The sequence below is a fragment of the Molothrus ater genome, chromosome 3 (assembly GCF_012460135.2).
Source record: "Molothrus ater isolate BHLD 08-10-18 breed brown headed cowbird chromosome 3, BPBGC_Mater_1.1, whole genome shotgun sequence".
Taxonomy (NCBI): Eukaryota; Metazoa; Chordata; class Aves; order Passeriformes; family Icteridae; genus Molothrus; species Molothrus ater.
In genome coordinates, this window is record NC_050480.2 from 6,341,042 (window position 1) to 6,359,024 (window position 17,983).

Sequence of the window (17,983 nt, forward strand, 5' to 3'; positions counted from 1 at the left end):
GCACCCCTCCTGCAGCGCTCTTCAGGGAGGATGGGAAAAAGAGGCATCAAATCCTCCACGTTTTCAACATTACAGTTTTTGGTTTGGGTTTTTTTTTTTTTTCAGCTAGACCATAAAAGCACTTTTAAAAATTCAAAGCCGGCTTTTCTATTACTTGTGCCTCTGCTCAGCTTTGATATTTTTTTTTTAATACTTTCCTTTCTTTATGTCTGGGCATGGCTTTTTTTTCCCTTTTATATGGGAAAAATCAGAAGACAATATTACAGTGCTTTGAAGTCCCTCTGTTATTATAGATTTTCTTTCCCTGAAATCAAACATAGGTAGATATATACTGCAGTGATGGATATATTTGAACAAATCAAAACAGTTTTTAAGTTCTGCTGTGCCAAAGATCACAACATTTTCTCCCTTAAATTGCCAAAAGACCTGTTACCATCAAAATGAAAGCTCATGCCTCTAGTCCAGAAAGTGTTTACTCACCCTAATAAGAACAGGTTTGCAGCTGAATTATCTTTTGACAATGCTGAAACTTTCTTTGTTCTGATTTATTTACCTTATGCAGACACAGACATGGAGAATTTCACCTTAAATTTTCATTGTAAAGTCCCTCTTCCATCATCCTCAAGAATTTGTTGGGATCCTTTTCCACCTACCCAGAGGTAAGCACTGGACTCAGAAATTTCATCTCCAAATAAATACCAGCGCAAAAATCACCCAGACCACGTAAGATGTGGAAAATGTTTGCAGGAAGGAATTCTGACCTTCTGACCAAGTCAGGGTGGTTTTGGTCATCACCCACTTGCTATAGGGAGGTGACTGTGGACACCCATCCTTGAGAACTCATGAACCTGCTAATTCTCTCCATGGCAACATATTAGGACTTGTTGGAAAAGAAAAAAAACACCTTTGGGAGGATAATGAAGTATGAAAAGGGCCAAGGGTCACAATTATCAAAATCAGACAGAGTATGGAGAGAAAATACCCACCAAAATGAACTGCTTCAACAACCCCAAATGGCTAATTATGTAGGAAGAAAGACATCACACCAAGAATAACCACAATGAGCTTTGATTACACTGCAGCTTTTGCATTTTATTCTTTCAAATACCCACCAAGCTCTTTGAAATTCAAGAGTTCTCTTATGTTAACATCAAAAGGTAAGAGCGCACGGAGGGCTGTGTACTCAGTCACCGCGAGAGATGATTAGCAAATTAAGAGAGAAAAAAAAAGTCCAGGGTTTAAGCAAAAAGCAGAAAAGAAAAGAAGAAATGAAAAAATAGTCAGCACAAAGTGCTAATTATACAGTTTCTGTGCAACACCTGGCTTGTTTTTGCTTCTTTAATCAGGCTCATTTCAGTTATGGCACAGACTCCATATGGTGCCTAAGCAAGGAGGCTTTGTCACCTCCCTGTCTCAGATGTGTCTGGATGCAGACAAGGCAGTGGCACAAGGCGTAGGTGAGAGGTGTTGGCTGCCCAGGACACCACTTTTTTCACCTATGAGCACTGGAAAATGAAAGGCATGATATTCACTCTGCTAATTAATGATCTAAATATTTGATGTGGTATTCACAGCGCTTGCATCAGGACTCCTGCCAAAGGATGTGTTTTGGTTTGTCAGCAAGAGGTAAATAATTTAAGTTTTCTTATTCCTGCCCTGAGCTCCCCAGCTGCAAGTTTGAAGAATAAATAAATAAAAACCACTCAGCAGAGTAAACGGGACTGTTTCACCATCTGCCCAGCAGGTCACCCACATGACAGGATTAGGATTCCCTTGCTAAATCCAGGCTAGCATAGGATGGAAAGACAGGAAAGAAGAAATAGTTGTTTTGGTGGGGTTTTACTTTTTATTTTAAATGCCTCTGTAGTGCTTATTTTCACCCTTGCTCCTGCCTTCCCACCTTGGATTTACTCACATGGTCCCATCTCATGCACTGTTGGAGATTCACACCATTTTTAGGGACTGAAAGACACAAAACTGAACCACAGAGGGAAAAGGAACTTGTTAAAAAGTCAGTGGTTGAAACAACCCAATGAGACTTTCTTCACCATCTGCACAGTAAAAAAAAAACCTTAAAAAAACTCTCCAGAGCTATTTTGCTATTGACCATCTCCTCCTTTCTGTCCTCTTCTCCTATTTTCCATTTCCCCTTCTCATGACACCCATCCCCTACTCCCTGGACAGCTGCACACATTCACAAGCACCGTTGCACATGCATTTATAAATGCTGACCTCACCATTTCCAGAGATGTGGGCCTTCAATAAATTTACTTTTTCTTTTTTTTTTTCCCCTTGCTTTACTTCCAGCTGGCAAACGGTCAGAGAAAAGATCATGAAACTTTTAAATGAATTCATTATTCAACACAATCCACCAGCTTCTCTCAATAACTCTGACAACACAAAACGTCCATAAATGAACTGTCCCAAGCGCCCTCAATGTGATCTGAGTAAGGGGTGCCAGGGAGGCCGTGTGTTGCTGCTTCCTACCAAGAGCCTGAAGCACACTGAGCCTGCAGCACAGCACTTGGGGAGCACTGAGGCTCTCAAGCACCCAGGAAAACTGCAGGAATAGCAAAATCCCCCTGCTCAGCGGGTGTGTGGTCACTTCTGCAAGAGGCATTCCCTCCCCTGCTGCCTTCAGCAGCACTTCCCTCTGGCTCTCCTCTGTGTTTACATAGGGAGTGCCCCTTTTGCAGGGACAGTGCCCCATCACCCATGGCTTTGGACAAGCCAAGCAATGTCCCTTTGTCCTATCTCTTGCTCCTGACAGGGTGATTGAGATTGAGAATCGCAATTGACATGAGAACATTGATTCTGCAATGAGGCTGGAAAATCCAACGTACTGGAACTCAGGAAACCAGGTCTGCAACTCAGAATCTTCCACCAGCTACAGAAAAATCACCTCTCTGTTCCCCAGCCTGTCCATCTGTCACCTGGGTTATACCACTGTAGACATGTACTAGGGAGAATAGGGTAGAAGAGGTGACAAATTTACCCACCACGATGCTAAAAGCAGTTGGCCACAAACTGTCCCAAAAGGCACAAAGCACTGTCAGGAGGACAGAGTTTGTTTTGAATGGCCAAGGAAAATGATCCATGTTGTTACAGCCACTGTGGGATGGAGTCATCTGGAAGATCTAATTAAACCGAGTATTTGGCGAGCAAGAGGGAAAAAGCCCCAAGCAGTCAGAAGGCACAGCAAATTAACCCACAGAGGCTAAAGAGGCAGATGAGCCCTCAGCTGGGGTCCAAAAAGAGGCAGGGAGGTGGCAATATGTACACAACCACATCTAGAGAGAACAGAGCAGGAGCCACATCACCAGCTTGCCACCAAGGATTGGCTGTCCCTAGGCTTGGCTGCACCAAAGCAAGCCTCTAGGCACTGCATCCTGAGGAAATCAGTGAACCCTGATGCCAAAAGGCCACCTCCAAACCATGGGGACCAGGAAAAAAGAGGGTCAGCCGAGGAGAGTTCAGGATCTCAGCCCAGGGACAAGCAGAGGAGATGGGGAGCCAAGGCTGTCACCCCACTGCCTGGGCTTGCCTCTGGGGTGCAGCTCAGTGGGATGCTCTGTGGGGCTCTGGAACTGTTGGGGGATGAACCTACAAGAAAGGGCTCAGAAGGGTCCCCAGAGCTGGGGAAAACCTCCCCACAGATTAAACATGAGCACTGGAATTGCCAGGGCCCATAAGAAAGAAGGAGCAGTACAAAGGGGCAAAGCTGTGGTGAAAATCACACATGACCAGGTAAGGAAGGCAGTAAAGCCAATTAATCAAGTCAAGCAAATTGAAAAAAGAGGAACAAGGAAGAAAGTCTATGCTGGAAATAAGAAACTTCAAAGGACAATCACCTCAAGGAAGAAGTAAAAATTCAATGTACCTGTACTTCTAACCTTGCCATCACTACAATGAACAGTTCTCTAATGAAGCCAGATATGGGGGATCCAGGCCTAAGAGCTGTACCATGGGTCTAACATTCCTCATGTGACAACACCACTCATGACCACACCTGGCAGGACAGTCAGGTGCTGAGTTATGGGGAGAAATGAGGTTAAAATCCATCTCTGCACTTCACATGTTATAAGCCCCCCTATATTTTGGGAGCTAGAGGACTGCACTTGCCACCTCTGCTACAAATACAACTGGTTCTGGAGAATGGCAAACTTATGTAAGGCACTGTAAAGATGAAAAGGGAAGGTCCAGGATTGAGGAGGTGGTACACAGCACCAAGCATCAGTGTCACCCAAAATTCACACACGCCAGAGAGAGAAAGCAGTGACAGATTACTGAGTGTGAAGCAGGGAGACAGGATTGGGCATGAAACCATAAAGCAGAGCAGGAATTCAATTTCAGGACTGTCAAACTCACTTGTGGCCCTGGATACGCTCACCTGAAGAAGGATGCTGAGAGAAAAGCTCAGCAAAGACATGACAGAGAACAGGGCACAGCTGAAGCCTCCCCCTAACCAGCAACCTCAGTCTGACCAGCACCAGCAATGGCAAGGGGTCCCTGGGGATGCCAGGGCTTAAATTTAAAAGCCAAGACTTGCAGCAGGGCACAGACCTTCACTAAGTGCACGTGAGATGTGCACTACTGGCACAGAGCACAGCACACCCAGGCTTGCTACAGAGCAACCCACCAGCCCAGACCTGGACACAACCTTCCCACAAGAGAACCTGCAGATTCAAGGCACACCTTGGGACTGAACACAGATTTCAAAAGCATGCAGTGAAAATGAAGCCTTCAGTCTATCCACGACAGCAAAACACAGCCAAGAACAAACCGACAAATGAAGGGATGGCCACATGCCCAGAGTGCTGCACTGTGTCGCTGCAGGAGGACAGAAACCATCCCTGAAAATCTGGTCTGCATGTGTGCCATTAGGGCTTCTCTATTAGCAAGCCTTTCTGGCACTGGATAAGCTCAGAGAGCAGCACAGGAGCAGATATCCACAGAATGATAGCTGTCCCTAGAGAGCTGGGCCAAAATACAGCTGAGCACTCCTACCCAGCTGGATAGAAAAGCTCTTAGCCCAGACTCTGTCTAATCTGCTGATGAGCCCTCAAGAGCTTCCCATGCTAGGCCCTGCAAAGGGAGCACAGCTCCTCACTTTCCTGAGCATCCCACTGCAAAACCTACTTCTCAGAGAGCAACTTTCAGGCTAATTTCTCTCAGTCTCCATTTGAGACCACAGCTGGCAGGTCTGCTCCTGTTGCTGTGGTGAGTGCCAACAGATTCTGCCTTTATTTGTGATGACCACTGGCCCACTGACCCTCTTTTAAGAGGCTCCCAGGAGCTCTTACCTCCGAATTGTCCTCAGCAGGGTGGACCTGGCCTCGTTGTGGAAGGTGATGACCACGCTGGTGGGCGGGAGGTCCTGGCTGTAGTGCAAAGTCGTACACCTGGGGAGGGAGAAGGCAGAAAAGGCTGTTCAGGTGCTGGAATTCAAAGCCAGAGCTCACTTCATCAAGACAGGCAGCACAGTCCAACAGTAAATGGTCTCCAGACATTATTACAAAAAAAAAAAAAAAAAAAAAAAAAAATTCGGACTTTTTCTGTGTGAATCATTTCTAGAGGAGTCCAGGAACTGCCAAGTAAGCCACTGAGGATTAAAGCAGCAAAGAACTTAACTGTCATTAATGGGAAGGAGTGAGAAGGGAGGCACACAGCTGGGAGCCCTTTCCTCCAACCAGCGCTTCCCAGCTACCCACCAGGGCTTCTCTCATGCCCCTGGCTCATGTCACCATCAGAGGTAAGAGCATCCCTGCAGCTCCATCTCCCATCCACCTCACTCTCAGCCTCCTGAGGAAGCAATTCCCACCAGCCAGCTGCAAGGTAAGCCAAGCCCTGTTTCTAAATTGATTGTTTCCTTATTAATTCTGCCTTAATTACATAACCAGACTACAGGGAAGATTGGGATTTCAAACTTTCCAAGCCAGCCTTCAGAAGGTGAAAACCCACAGCTGCAGCCACAGTCCCTGCTGCCTCCTTCCCAGGAGGAAATGTCACAGACTCTGTAATTACTTTGACCTTTAGCTGATTAAATTTGTGGCTTTTATAGACCGACACCAATATATTCCCAGCTCAGAAAATCCAGATACCCCTTACATCCATGCTGCCCTTTCCAGGGCCCTATCAGTCCCTTAAGATGGTCTCAACTTGACACAACAGTAGCTCTCCATCACAGCCATCCTGTCCCTTGCCATACTCATGCCACTTGTCTGCTCCTGTGTCACTGCCCAGGTGCTACCACTACCATCCCTCAAATGCATCAGGAAAGAGCACTGAGCAACCACTCTTCCAAAAAACCATCAGCTCACCTCCCCAAAAAATTCTGGACCACAGAACTTGCAAGGTGAAGTAAAAACAGATGGAAAAATTAAATTGGATATGGAGAGGAGAAAGCACGTAAGAGCAGCCAGATATTGCTGGTTTATGCTATTCAGAACAGCATGTTGCACCTCTCAAATGCCAAAATGCTCTATTTTAAACGAGGTTTTACATATTTTAATTTTGAAACCTGTATTTCTGATTATTTACAAAGCGAACAAGTGTGCACAACGGGAGAAACAATTCCAAAGATAAAGACAAAAATGGTATCTTGGGTGGGACAAAATATTTGCAAGCTCACGCTAAATTGGTTGCTGCTTTCTCTCATTGTTTCACTCAAAACTCTTTCCAAATCCTGCTTGAACTTGACCAAAAGCAGGTTTCTCATTACTCCCCTGTTCTTTCAGCACAGTCATCCACACCAGGAATTCACCTTCGAGCCAATTCTAATTCTGGGTCCATCCCCAAAGGACGCCGAGGCCGCGCAGCTATTCCATATGCAGGAGAAAGTTCAGCAACACTGCCCCGCGCGACAACACCCTCATCCATCAAAGCTGCATCTCAGGGATGCTGGAAACAGAGGCTTTCTGAATTATGAAACAGCACTGGGTCGTGCCCTGAGCTGCTCCTCTGGGTCACTGCAGCATCACCTGCACCACCCAGTGTCCCGCTCCAGCCGAGCCATCCCAAGCTGATGCTGCTGAGCTTGGCCGTGGCTCAGGCTCAGCTCCTGTTTGCTCTGCGGAGCTGCAGGGACAGGCGATGGCAGCTGCTCTGCCTGTGCTATTTATACACGGCTCCCAGATGCGTGTCCTTCCACCCACTTCCAGCAGGGCTCTGTGGAGCCAACAAGGGAAGCTATTTCTGGCAAAGAACGAGCGGGAGTGGAAAATACAAAGTCATCAATACTTTACTTACGCTGTTACAACAGCCCAGGAGCTGGTAAAGAAAGCAGGAGCTGGGAGTGTCTGTGCCTCCCACGGGTGGGAGTGCTGGGGCTGCTGCAGGCTGGCTCAGGCTCCTCCTGAGCAACAACCTGCTTCTAAAATCCCAGGTGCTGACACACCAGACCGGCCCAACCAGGCAGTGTGTGTGTGGGAGAGGCTGGAATGTCACACACGGGCACCTCCAGAGCTGCAATTCACCTCTGGCTCGTGTCTCGTGAGGCTTGTCACATCCCAAGGACAGGAATGATGCTGCTATGGACCTCCAGCCTCGCTTCGCCTCTGTGACCAGCACTACACCACAGCTGGGACTTGCCTCTCCAAACCCTGCCTGCAAAGGGTGAGGCAGAGCTGCTGATCTTCCTCCCAGGGCTCCTCCTCCTGGGTGCTTTATGGCTCTCTCTCCTTGCCCAGGATTTTACCCCTGGGTTCTTCTTTCAGGAGCCCTCCCAAAGTTTCCTCCACTTGGTCCCTTTTTTTTCCCCCCCCATTCCTCCCCCAGTGTAACTGCAGCTAAACATCCTGGGTCCCCAGAAGGCAGATTTCACTTTAAGTTGTTGACTACAAGTGTCTTTTTTTGGCACTTACTTGGGTAATAAAAACCACAGCTTGGAAAAGCATTAAATCCAGCATGTCCAGAATTATTTTGTGTGACAATTACATCTGGGGTAATTTCAATTTAATACCTCACTGCAAGTGAAAATTGCAGCATGCAGCCCTAAAATTGCTGTAATAATGAAAATAAACCTGCTAAAAGCTGCCTGTGCTACCTCAGGCTGTCACTGGATAAACGTTTTGTGCTGTTGATGGTATTTCATAGGTCACCCATTTGCCAGCAAAAAAAAAAACAAACAAAACCAAAACCAACACCCACAACATTTTCAGGAAACCAATGAAAGCTCGAGGGTTTTTTTAGATTGTTAAAAAAAAAAAAAGGAAAGAAGGAAAAAAAAAAAAAAGTAGTAACTGCACTGCCTGTATTTGCAGTGTGTTGAAACTCACTGGCTAAAACCATTTAAAGTTTGATGCTTTGAAACCTTGCAGCAGGACTGGAGAGCAATCCTAGCACAGCAAGTGCAAGCAAGAAAGCTGCCAGGCAGCTCTGCAGGTTCCCAGCATCTGGGTGGGGTGAAAGAAGACAGAAACCAGGCTGGCCTGCCCTAAAAACCCCAGGGAGAGCACCCAGATAGAGAACAATTCTTATTTTCTCATGCAAGAAGTCAAACTTCATATGATGGGAAGAGTCACTTTTTGACTGAAGTTTTTTTTTTTTTCCATTCAAAACGGAAATAATTTCACAATCAGGAAGCTCTGAAAGGGGTAGTCTGGCTACAAACACCTTAGGAATCACTTGGAAAATCCCAGGCTGGACTGGTTGCCTGTTATACTTCCTCCAGGTTGGACAGTTGCAGCACAACTGTCCCCACATTCCCAACGTGCTGTTAACTAAATAAAAAATGCAGTGCCTGTTTGTGGGGACATGGAGCAGACAGCCAGAGCCCTGCACTCACTGCAGGAATTGCAAAAGCTCTCCTGCAAAGTCCCAAACTTTGGACACTCCAGCATGGCTCCCAAAGTCCCTTTCTCAAGATATTTTTCTTGAGCTTCTTCAGCCCTTGTGCTGCTGGTGAGCAGAGGGGTCTCACAAGCTGGTAGCCTCCACACACAGCTGCCCCTGCATCCTTAGAGATCCTCCTGACAGGGCAGCACATGCCCATTCCCAGGGAATCTGAACCCATTTTACATTTAAAAATGGCAAACTTCACTCTCAGTGCCCCTCACCAACCAAAGCCCACCTTGCCACCACAGCTGCACAGCACAATGGTAAAGATTAACAGTGTGAACAGAGATAGACCTGATGCCAATAGTTTTAACTTTCCTATTTTTTAAATTCTGTACTGTCTTAGTGTGTGACTCTGAACTCCATATAAAGTGTTAGCAAGTTCTCTTCACAGTTTAGTTAGAAAAAAAAATTCTTTTCCAGCCTGAAAACCAAGGACACCATTGCAGCTTTAGGCTCAAGAAGTACCAACAACAGCAAATTGAGGAGAGCAATCTGGGAGGATGGGACTTCTTAACCTGAAGCTGTAATTGGACAATTGATCCCAATATGTAAATGGGCCAAAACCTATAAAAGTGCGAAAATGTGTGACTGGTCATCCATCCTGCATCCATCTTGGGTAGAGCCACAGCCAGGCTCTTGTACTGCCCAAGGTGTATCCTTTGAAGGCCTTTTCATAAATACCTACTTTATTCCTTTAACTGTGTCTAGCCTCTGTTCCAGATCAGCCTCTTTAGGCATCAGACCCTGTTCCACAGCCTCTTCTGGTGCCCCAGGCTCATCCAACATCACATGTCCACAGTGCAGTGCTGTGTCTCTCAAAACCCACCTCTCCTGAGCCTCATTAATTTCCTTCAATAAATTATCATCCTCATCCCACTCCGCTAGATTCCCCCTGCCAGGCTTCTGCTCATTCCTCTGCTCTACTTCAACAGCCATCACTTGCCAACAGCTCTGCTCTGAATTTTTAACGTTTTCCATGAAGTCCAAACTCTCCCTCAACTCAGCTCACCACTTCCAAAGCACCCTCTGCATATTTATTTCAAACAGCAGCTGCATCAGGCAGAGCTACACCATCCTTCACCTCCCTGCTGGCTCCTTTCTTCTCCTTGGAAACACATGGGAGAACACAGTCCTGTCACCACGCATCCAAAATAAGGGTATTTGGGTTTGTGTGCCCTCTGCTGCCACAGGACTCTCACATCTGCCCAGAGGATCTCACATCACCAACAGCATGGGTTCACACCAGCCCTGATGGACAAACCACGCTGATTTCAGATGACATTCCCCAAGGAATGTTTAAAAATTGTTCCCATGGGAAGAAAATGAAAATTATGGCCCTGGTGAGAAAGGAAGCCACTTACCCACCATAGGTAAGAAAGAGTTGTCAGTGGAAAGGCAAAGATTGCTATGCAGGCTCTGCACACCTGTAGGGACGGGTGGCAGGACATGCAGGCACCTTGGTCACACCTCTCAGGACAACCTCTCAGGGTAGCTTCCACAACAGTGGAAAACTATTGTGCCTAAGCCCTGTCTTTGAGCTGAAGCAAAATTCATAAATCATAAAAACATAGAATATTTTTATGTTGGGTTGGAAGGGACCTTAGAAATCATCTAATTCCAACTCCCTGCCTTGGGAAGGGACACCTTGCACTAGAACACGTTCCTCTAAATCTCATGCAACAATTGAACACCTCCAGGGATGTGGCATTCCACAGCCTCTCTTGGCAACCTATTCCAGTGCCTCATTCCCCTCAGAGCAAAGAATTTCTTCCCAATAACTAACCTAGGAGACATCCATGAAAATACTCTAAAAATTGGAACCCTGGATACGGTTTGATATAGAGCTATAAAACAATGTATGTGCCAACTCATATGGAATCTAGGAAGTTCACAGAGCTTACTGCTGGGCAGGACTGTGCACCACCTCACCTGACCTCTGGGCAACACAACCTCTGGCATTTCTCCCAGTTATTTCTGCATTTTGCAGTTATCCATGCATTAAGTCCAGTGACTTGTGCCTGACTGCAGAGTACCTTTCAAAAAATCATTACTTGATGACCTCCAGAGATGGCAAATTCAAGAAGTGCTGCTCACGACACAGTCAATACATCAGTCTCATACAAGAGTAAAAATGGGGCACAACAATTCAGAATTTGCTTGAGCAGAGCACACAGAGGGGTCAAGTGATTTCCATGGCATTCACTTCTCATCAATACCCTTGCTTCTTGGCTCTCCCCAAGCCACCCTTCCATGGCATTCACTTCTCATCAATACCCTTGCTTCTTGGCTCTCCCCAAGCCACCCTTCCTGCATCTTGCCTCAAAGTATTTTTCATTCAGCTTTGAGAGACCTCCAAAATGCTCCTTTCCATCCAAGTTATGCCAGCATCTCCTGCTCCTTTCTCTGGGTATGCTTTGCCCCTCCTCAGTCAGGAAGAAGCTGCCAAACAGAGGGCTGGCCATGGTCTGTGCATCTCCAGCACCACCACGGCACCCAGGGCCTCTCCGAGGCACAGCTGTGAGCAGTGAGACAATTGCTGCTGGCTCATCCTGCTTGTGGGGTCAGGTTTGGCACAAGGACCTGCTGAGAAAGCGCTGGGATTCCCTCTGGTGCTGCCTCTCAGCTCCACCAGGACACAACCTGAGTGTGGAGGTGGCAGCTCAGAGCACGGGTGCGACTGTCACAGTACAACAGGAAAAGCAGCGGCGGCAGGAATTGCCACCAGCTCCAGACCCTCTGGCCCCTGCAGGTCCACCTTGGGCTGGCCATGGCTGTGGGCAGGTTGGTGCTACTGAAACACCAGAGCAAAGGCCTAGAGCAAAGAGAGCCTGGAAACACAGCTGGAAGGCTCAGCAGTCCAGAAAGCAGCCGTGCCAGAAGGAAAGAAGAAAGGACGCGGAGTCAGATGTCAGCTGGCAGTGCCACATGATTGCAGGGAATGCCAGCTCAAGTTTGGCTTGCCAAAGTGAAAAAATACCCTTGAGAAAGGTCAGAAGGATTTCTCTGTGCTGGACTGGCATGTGCCTCAGGTTTGCATTCCCAAAAAGGGGCTGAAAAATCCCTAGGGCGGTGTGAAACAGACGCTGTCAGGGGCTGGGAGAAACAATGGTGATCCAAAGAGAGGAATCCCTGGTTGAGCAGATGACTTCAGGGTGTCCAAGGGCTTCAGCAAGGGTAGGGAGGCACATCTGCAACAAATACTCACTGGTGGTTCCTCACAAGGAATTATTCAGCAGGTTTGAACTAGATGTAATTTGATAAAATTGCAAAGAAGGCCCTGAGGAAAAATCTGCTGGGGCTGTGAACCAGCTCTGGCTGTAGATTAGATGTCCAGAGGAACCTGTCCAAGTCTGCTCCTTCCCCACAAAAATACTAGAAAATGCACAAAAGAGTGGAGTCCTGCAAATTGGTGCAACTTAACCACTGGCTGACCTGAGATCAGTCTCCTTGGGTTGACCAAGAAATACATTTTTCTACACAGCTTCTGGAATCTCAAGCAGTTCTGGATTTGGTTGGCATGCAATTAATATTTCCTCTAACTCACTCCCTCTTTCAGTCTCTTTCTTTCTTCTCCCTGCAAGACAGATATCTAAAAAATTAATCAAACGACTAAATTTGAAGAAAAGGGGAAATACAAGAAGGCAAAAATAACCTTCTCTGCACATGACGTGCTGCTGCCTGTGAACCTCAAAACTGATGAGAAGATGCATTTATAATTCATTAAAAATTTGCTGGGTTTTTGTCTTCAGAAAAGGAGAGGGGAAAAGAAAGAGAACTTACTAAGAAAGAAGGAAAGAATAGCACGGCTGCCTTTAAAAACAAGTTAAACCAGATTGTGTGTCTGGATTTTCAAAGCAGCTCATGAATAATTCAGACTTCTAGGGCCCTCCACACAGACTCAGGGTCTGTCTTGCTTCTTGACTCCCTCCATCCTTCCTTGCTCAGAACTGAGGCAAAAAGAAAAATGGAGCCAACAAAAGTGAAAAGAAGAAAGCAAAACCAGTACAATTCAGTAGAATTTTAAACTGATGCCAGTTTTACTGGAATACCAGAGCTGACAGCAGAGCTTTTCACTTGGTGGAAGTAAAAGCAAAATCTGGTACATTGCACCTTCATCGACAACCACCAATCCATTATTAAAGATCTTTAGAAGCCAGGAAAACCTGAAAGTACATTTCAGACGGTTGGAACCCTGGATGTAAAGATTCCTTAGGGAGGATGCTTTCTGACCAGAGAGCTTCCTGGCATCACGTGGCAAATCAAAGCAGAGAAAGTCCCCATCCTCACAACACCTCCACAGTCACAGCCGGGGAAGCACAAACCCAGCTCCATGCTGTGACAGCTCAAAAACACTTACAACACGTAGGGATCTGCAGTGCTCAAAGCAGAAATCCACCCAAATGGCCCCAAACCAAAATGCCCTTTTGCTGCAGCTGATGGAGTAGGAATTTAAGGTGCTGGCTAGAAGAAAAAACCAAACAAGAGCTTGATGGAAGAAACTGTCTCATGGCCTAAATTATCATCAGGAGCGAGTCTTGGAGAATTAGTTCCATTATTTACTAATACTTGACTTTGATTTCAGCCTACATAAACATATTAGGTCAATAGAAATAGCGAGACAAGCACGAGAGTTAAACAAACAACTTCATTCTGTCAGAATTACTCGGAGCAAGTTATCAAAGTAATCGATGGCACATAATAACCATAAGACAAGTGGTCAATATGTTACAGCAGTCAAAGGCAGAGGATGGTTCTAGCAGAGGGTGATCAATGGCACCCTGGGAATGCTGAGGCACTTGGTGATGAAGGAATGGCCACCACAAAATCATCTCTGGGCCCTGGTGTGGTTCAGGTGGGTGCAGCCCCTGAAGGCCACTGAGACAGGCAAGGGTTTCTCTTCCCTATAAAAACCCCAGGATCCTTTCAATCCTTTGCAGGGAAGGAGGCACCTGGAGTTTAAAAAGGAAATCCTGTGCCCCCATGGACTGACTGATGTCACCGTCATATTTTCTGAAAAATCCCTTCGCCAGGATTTCTTCCCCTGGGAAGCTGAGAAGCCTCAGAGAAAAAGGAAAATAATTATCTGATTTGCTTCTCCTGTGTTTTGCTGCTTTGGAATGTGGTTTGGACATTGTTTACCAACTGGTCATTGTTTCATTGGTTTCATGTGAATTGTTTTGACTTAATGACCAATCACGGTCAGGCTGTGTCGAAACTCTGAGGAGAGAGTGACGAGTTTTTATTATTATCTTTTAGGATACAGACAGAAGGCTTTCTCTATTCTTTAGTATAGTTTTAGTATAGTATTCTTTAATATAATATACATAATAAAATAACAAATTAGCCTTCTAAGAACATGGAGTCAGATTCATCATTTCCTCCCTACAACGGGGACCCAAAATACCACAGCTGATGCTGGCACAGCCACCCCGAGGGCCATGGCTGGGTCTGCAGTCAGTCCTGGTGTGTCAGAGACCCCCATCCCTCCCTTCCCTCCATCCCCTGGGAAGAAGCCTCTCCCTGGTGCAGCGACTGCCTCCCACCAGTGGTTCCTGCACCCACCAACGCGCGGTGCAGCATCACTTCCACTCCAGCACATCGTTTGTTCCTCAGGAGCCCAGTGTGTACTTTTCATCTGATACTCAAAATCACTTGCTTTTAAATACAGCTTGTCATTTTTAGATGACTCAAGTGTCAAAAACATTTGAGATCTAAATGAAATTTTTCCCTTTTCAGGATGAGAAAAACAGATCTCTCTGGCTCTAAGTTTTCCTGCCTTTTTACTTTTAGATTCACCAACAGCTTTGCTTTGGGTTTATCCTGAAATTGCCATCTCCTGGCTTTTCTTTCTCTTAAATAGCCAAAGAACTGAAACACTGTTATTCACTCAGCTCTACTGAGCCCTACCTACCCACGTAGCCCCCAGACTCAAGCTCCAGAGATGTGGCACTGACAACACAGACACAGCCCAGGTGTAGGCAGCGAGGTGGATCCCACCACCCACTCTGTCTCTGTTTCCAGCTCCAGGCTCTTGAAGAAAAGCAGCAGTGCCTCTCCCCAGGCATTGCTCACCTTGAAATGGAGCAGTTTGTCCTCAGGGCGCAGTGACTGGCAGGTCACTGTCTTTTATTAAATTCCCAGCTCTCACTCCTCCACTCCTCTGTGTCCCCCATGGTGACAGGGACATGCAGAAAGATCACTGCTCCACAGACAGATATCTGGGGAATGAGCTTTTATCTCTGGGTGAGTGTGTCACAAAAGTGGAGCTAATTAACTGGGGCTCTGTTTTTGAAAAAGGTTAATATTTTATCAAATGTCTTCTGTCTTGAGGAATAATTAGCCCTGGCAGCAGTAGCTCTGCCATTTCCCAAGGGATTGAGCAAGAGGCTGGAGAGAGACACGTGGCATTGATGGATAGACAGCAGCTCAACTCTGGGCTAACAGTGCATCTCACCAGCAGGTACTCCTCAACACAAACCAACCTGCCACAGGACATTAACAGAGGCAAACCCCTCTCTTCAAAGGCTGTACACATTCTTCTGGTGCATTCCATGCCCTCTGGTACAAGGATGCTTTAAAAAAACCAAGGCACTGTGACTCAGCCAGGAGCACTGACACTGGAGCACCAGTCCCAATCCCTTCTCCCCAGGCACTCTCTCTTCCCCCATTGCTCCAGCACCGGCCTGCACAACAAAAGGGAAATCCCATGGGCTCTCCGAATTCTTCCATCCCAAAACCAAACCTGTTCTCATGGGGGAACCAGCAGCTGAAGTAAATTCCCACAGGGACTGTGCAGGAGGAGGTTCCCCCAGTGCCTGCACAGAAGTCCTCAGTACAATGCACAACATCTCTCCACAGGGCTGGGATGCAAGCAGGGAAAATGGAGGGACTGAAAAAGGACGAGGGAAGGGTCATTTCAAATCGACCCAGAGCTGGTTTGTATGTGCATTTTTTCTTGGCAAAATGCAGTGGGGATGGGTGAGTGGGGAATTTCCAAAATGAAATCAAAACTGTCTCATAGGGAAACAAAGCCAAAATGACTTAGGGGAAAGAAATACATCACTGTGTGGGGGGGAGGGAGGGGAGAGGGAAGTTCTCAGCTTTTTTTCCCCTCTCTGAAACCGCAGTTTTTGGCAAGGAACAGAAAATAAAGGTATTCTTCAGGGAAGGAATAGCTGGGATGGAAGCTGTGCATGCTCCCCCTCCTCAGATTCTCTTTGGGAGGATGCCTGTCCATGCAGATGCTTTTCCCACCCAGCAAGGCACTGAGGGGCTCGGAGGAGGGACAACTTGGATAAACAAAACTCAGCAGTAAGAAATGTAGTATTTTACCAGGATATTTGCTGGAACGGTCCAGTCATCCCCACTGCCTGCAGCCAGACTCCATGACACTGAGTCCCTACAGATTCCCCCAGGACCCACCCTGCCAGTCCCCTTGGGCCTGCAGACATCTTTTAGCCAAGAATACAGCTCAGGAGTAGTTTTTGCTCGCTGTGCAGACAAGTGCCATAACTCACACTCCTTGCACAGCCCATTCAGATGGAAGTAGCTTTGCCCTCCAGAAAAAAAAAAAAGAGTAACACAACCATTTAACTGGCACATCCTCCTGCATCCCAAACACCTGCCTATACACTTCCATCAGCTCCTCAGAGAGCCTGGCTCACTCCTCAGCTGATTCTCAAGTTACCCTCATCCTTCTCATGAAGAGGGGACAAATAGCACTGAAAATCCACCACTGCAGGATAAATGCTGTCACATCTGCCACCTCCCTACAGCAGACACAACCAAAACACAACCAACCCTGCTCCTGGAGAAACACCAGCTTCCCCCAGCCCCAGCATTCCTTCCCAGAACCATTTTTAATGAAAGCTCCTCAGCCTGCCTTTTCTCTAGGCAGCCCCTCAAGACACAAAACTGCAGCATCTCACTTCACCTCAGCTCCTGCCCCTTGGTGACAGCCAACATCCAGAGCCCATGACTGCAGGGCATGATTTGCAGCCTGGGATCAGCTGAGCTGTGCTCCAAAAGCCTGAGCAGAGCCACCATACTGCCAGGGTGAGGAAGACATAGCACCTCTGAAACCAAGAGGGTGGCAGGAGCTCGTTTTCCTGGGGTGGTGACAATGACCCTGTGTCCCTGCCAAGGAGGCAGTGCTGAGTGAGCCAACCCAGCATCTCTAGCTCCAGGGAGTGATTAGGCAGGGCTTGGATGGCACAGAGCAGTACCATAGGCTGCCTCAGGCATCTGGGTTTGGATTGGGATCTCAGTGCCTGAAAGCCTCTCTCCATTCCACGGAAGTTTGTGCAAGTCCCACAGGGTGGTTTGGGTGTCCATGATGCCCAGGAAGCACAGCAACTCCCCTGGAAAGGCACAGGAACATCCAATGTGGGCAATGGCAGGAGCCCTGTCACATCTGAGGAAGGAAGAATGGGCTCTTCAGGACAAGAGAATGTTGGGATGATGGTCTAGCCAGGAGTGCTGGCCAAGCAGAGATCCCAGCTCAAACACAGGCAGCCATCCCCAGGGAATGCAACTTCTCTCACTGCTCCAACCCACAATAATCCCATTTCATGCAGATCCTTCTCATCTACTCCCTTCTTCCCCTACCACATTCAAAAAAAAAAAAAAAACACCCAAACCCAGAAGGCTTCAAAAGAGGACAGTATGTAGAAAGATATTTGAAAAAAGATCACTGCATTCATCTGTTTTTGTCCTCTGAGGCCACCAGTCCCTGCCTCAGAACCCATCAGGTCAGCTGAGCCCTCCACCAGAAGAAACGTGGGGCAGCAAACGTCACAGACACTGGGGTGGCCACAGGAACTCCCAGTATGGGGACCTGGACACTCCCCAGCTGTCTCCCAGGATTGTGCATGTCCAGCTCAGTTTGCAGCTGGTGAGTCCCCACAGAGACCCATCACTCTTCTGGCATGAGCTCTCCAGGAACAGAAGGTGCAAATATCAGAAAGAGGCACCTCAGTGCAGGTACTCCCACACCTGTACCAGACACCAGCTCCAGCAGAAGCAGGAAAACACAAAATACTGGATTTCTGCAGGGCTAAAATGGTACAATGAATATTTTTGTCCACTTTCAAGCAACATAATGGAGTGGAGACTCCATGGGATTTTTGTCTTTGACCAAGTTTTC

The 17,983-nt window shown here is 47.1% G+C and overlaps 1 protein-coding gene across 1 annotated transcript in view; it reads right to left on the reverse strand.

The window, feature by feature from the left end:
• GALNT14 (polypeptide N-acetylgalactosaminyltransferase 14) overlaps window positions 1–17,983 on the reverse strand; it is a 99,473-nt gene that overhangs the window by 38,642 nt on the left and 42,848 nt on the right. Inside the window, exon 3 of the mRNA XM_036380744.2 lies at window positions 5,304–5,402. Coding sequence (XP_036236637.1) covers window positions 5,304–5,402 — 99 coding nt within the window. The remainder of the gene's footprint in view (window positions 1–5,303; window positions 5,403–17,983) is intronic.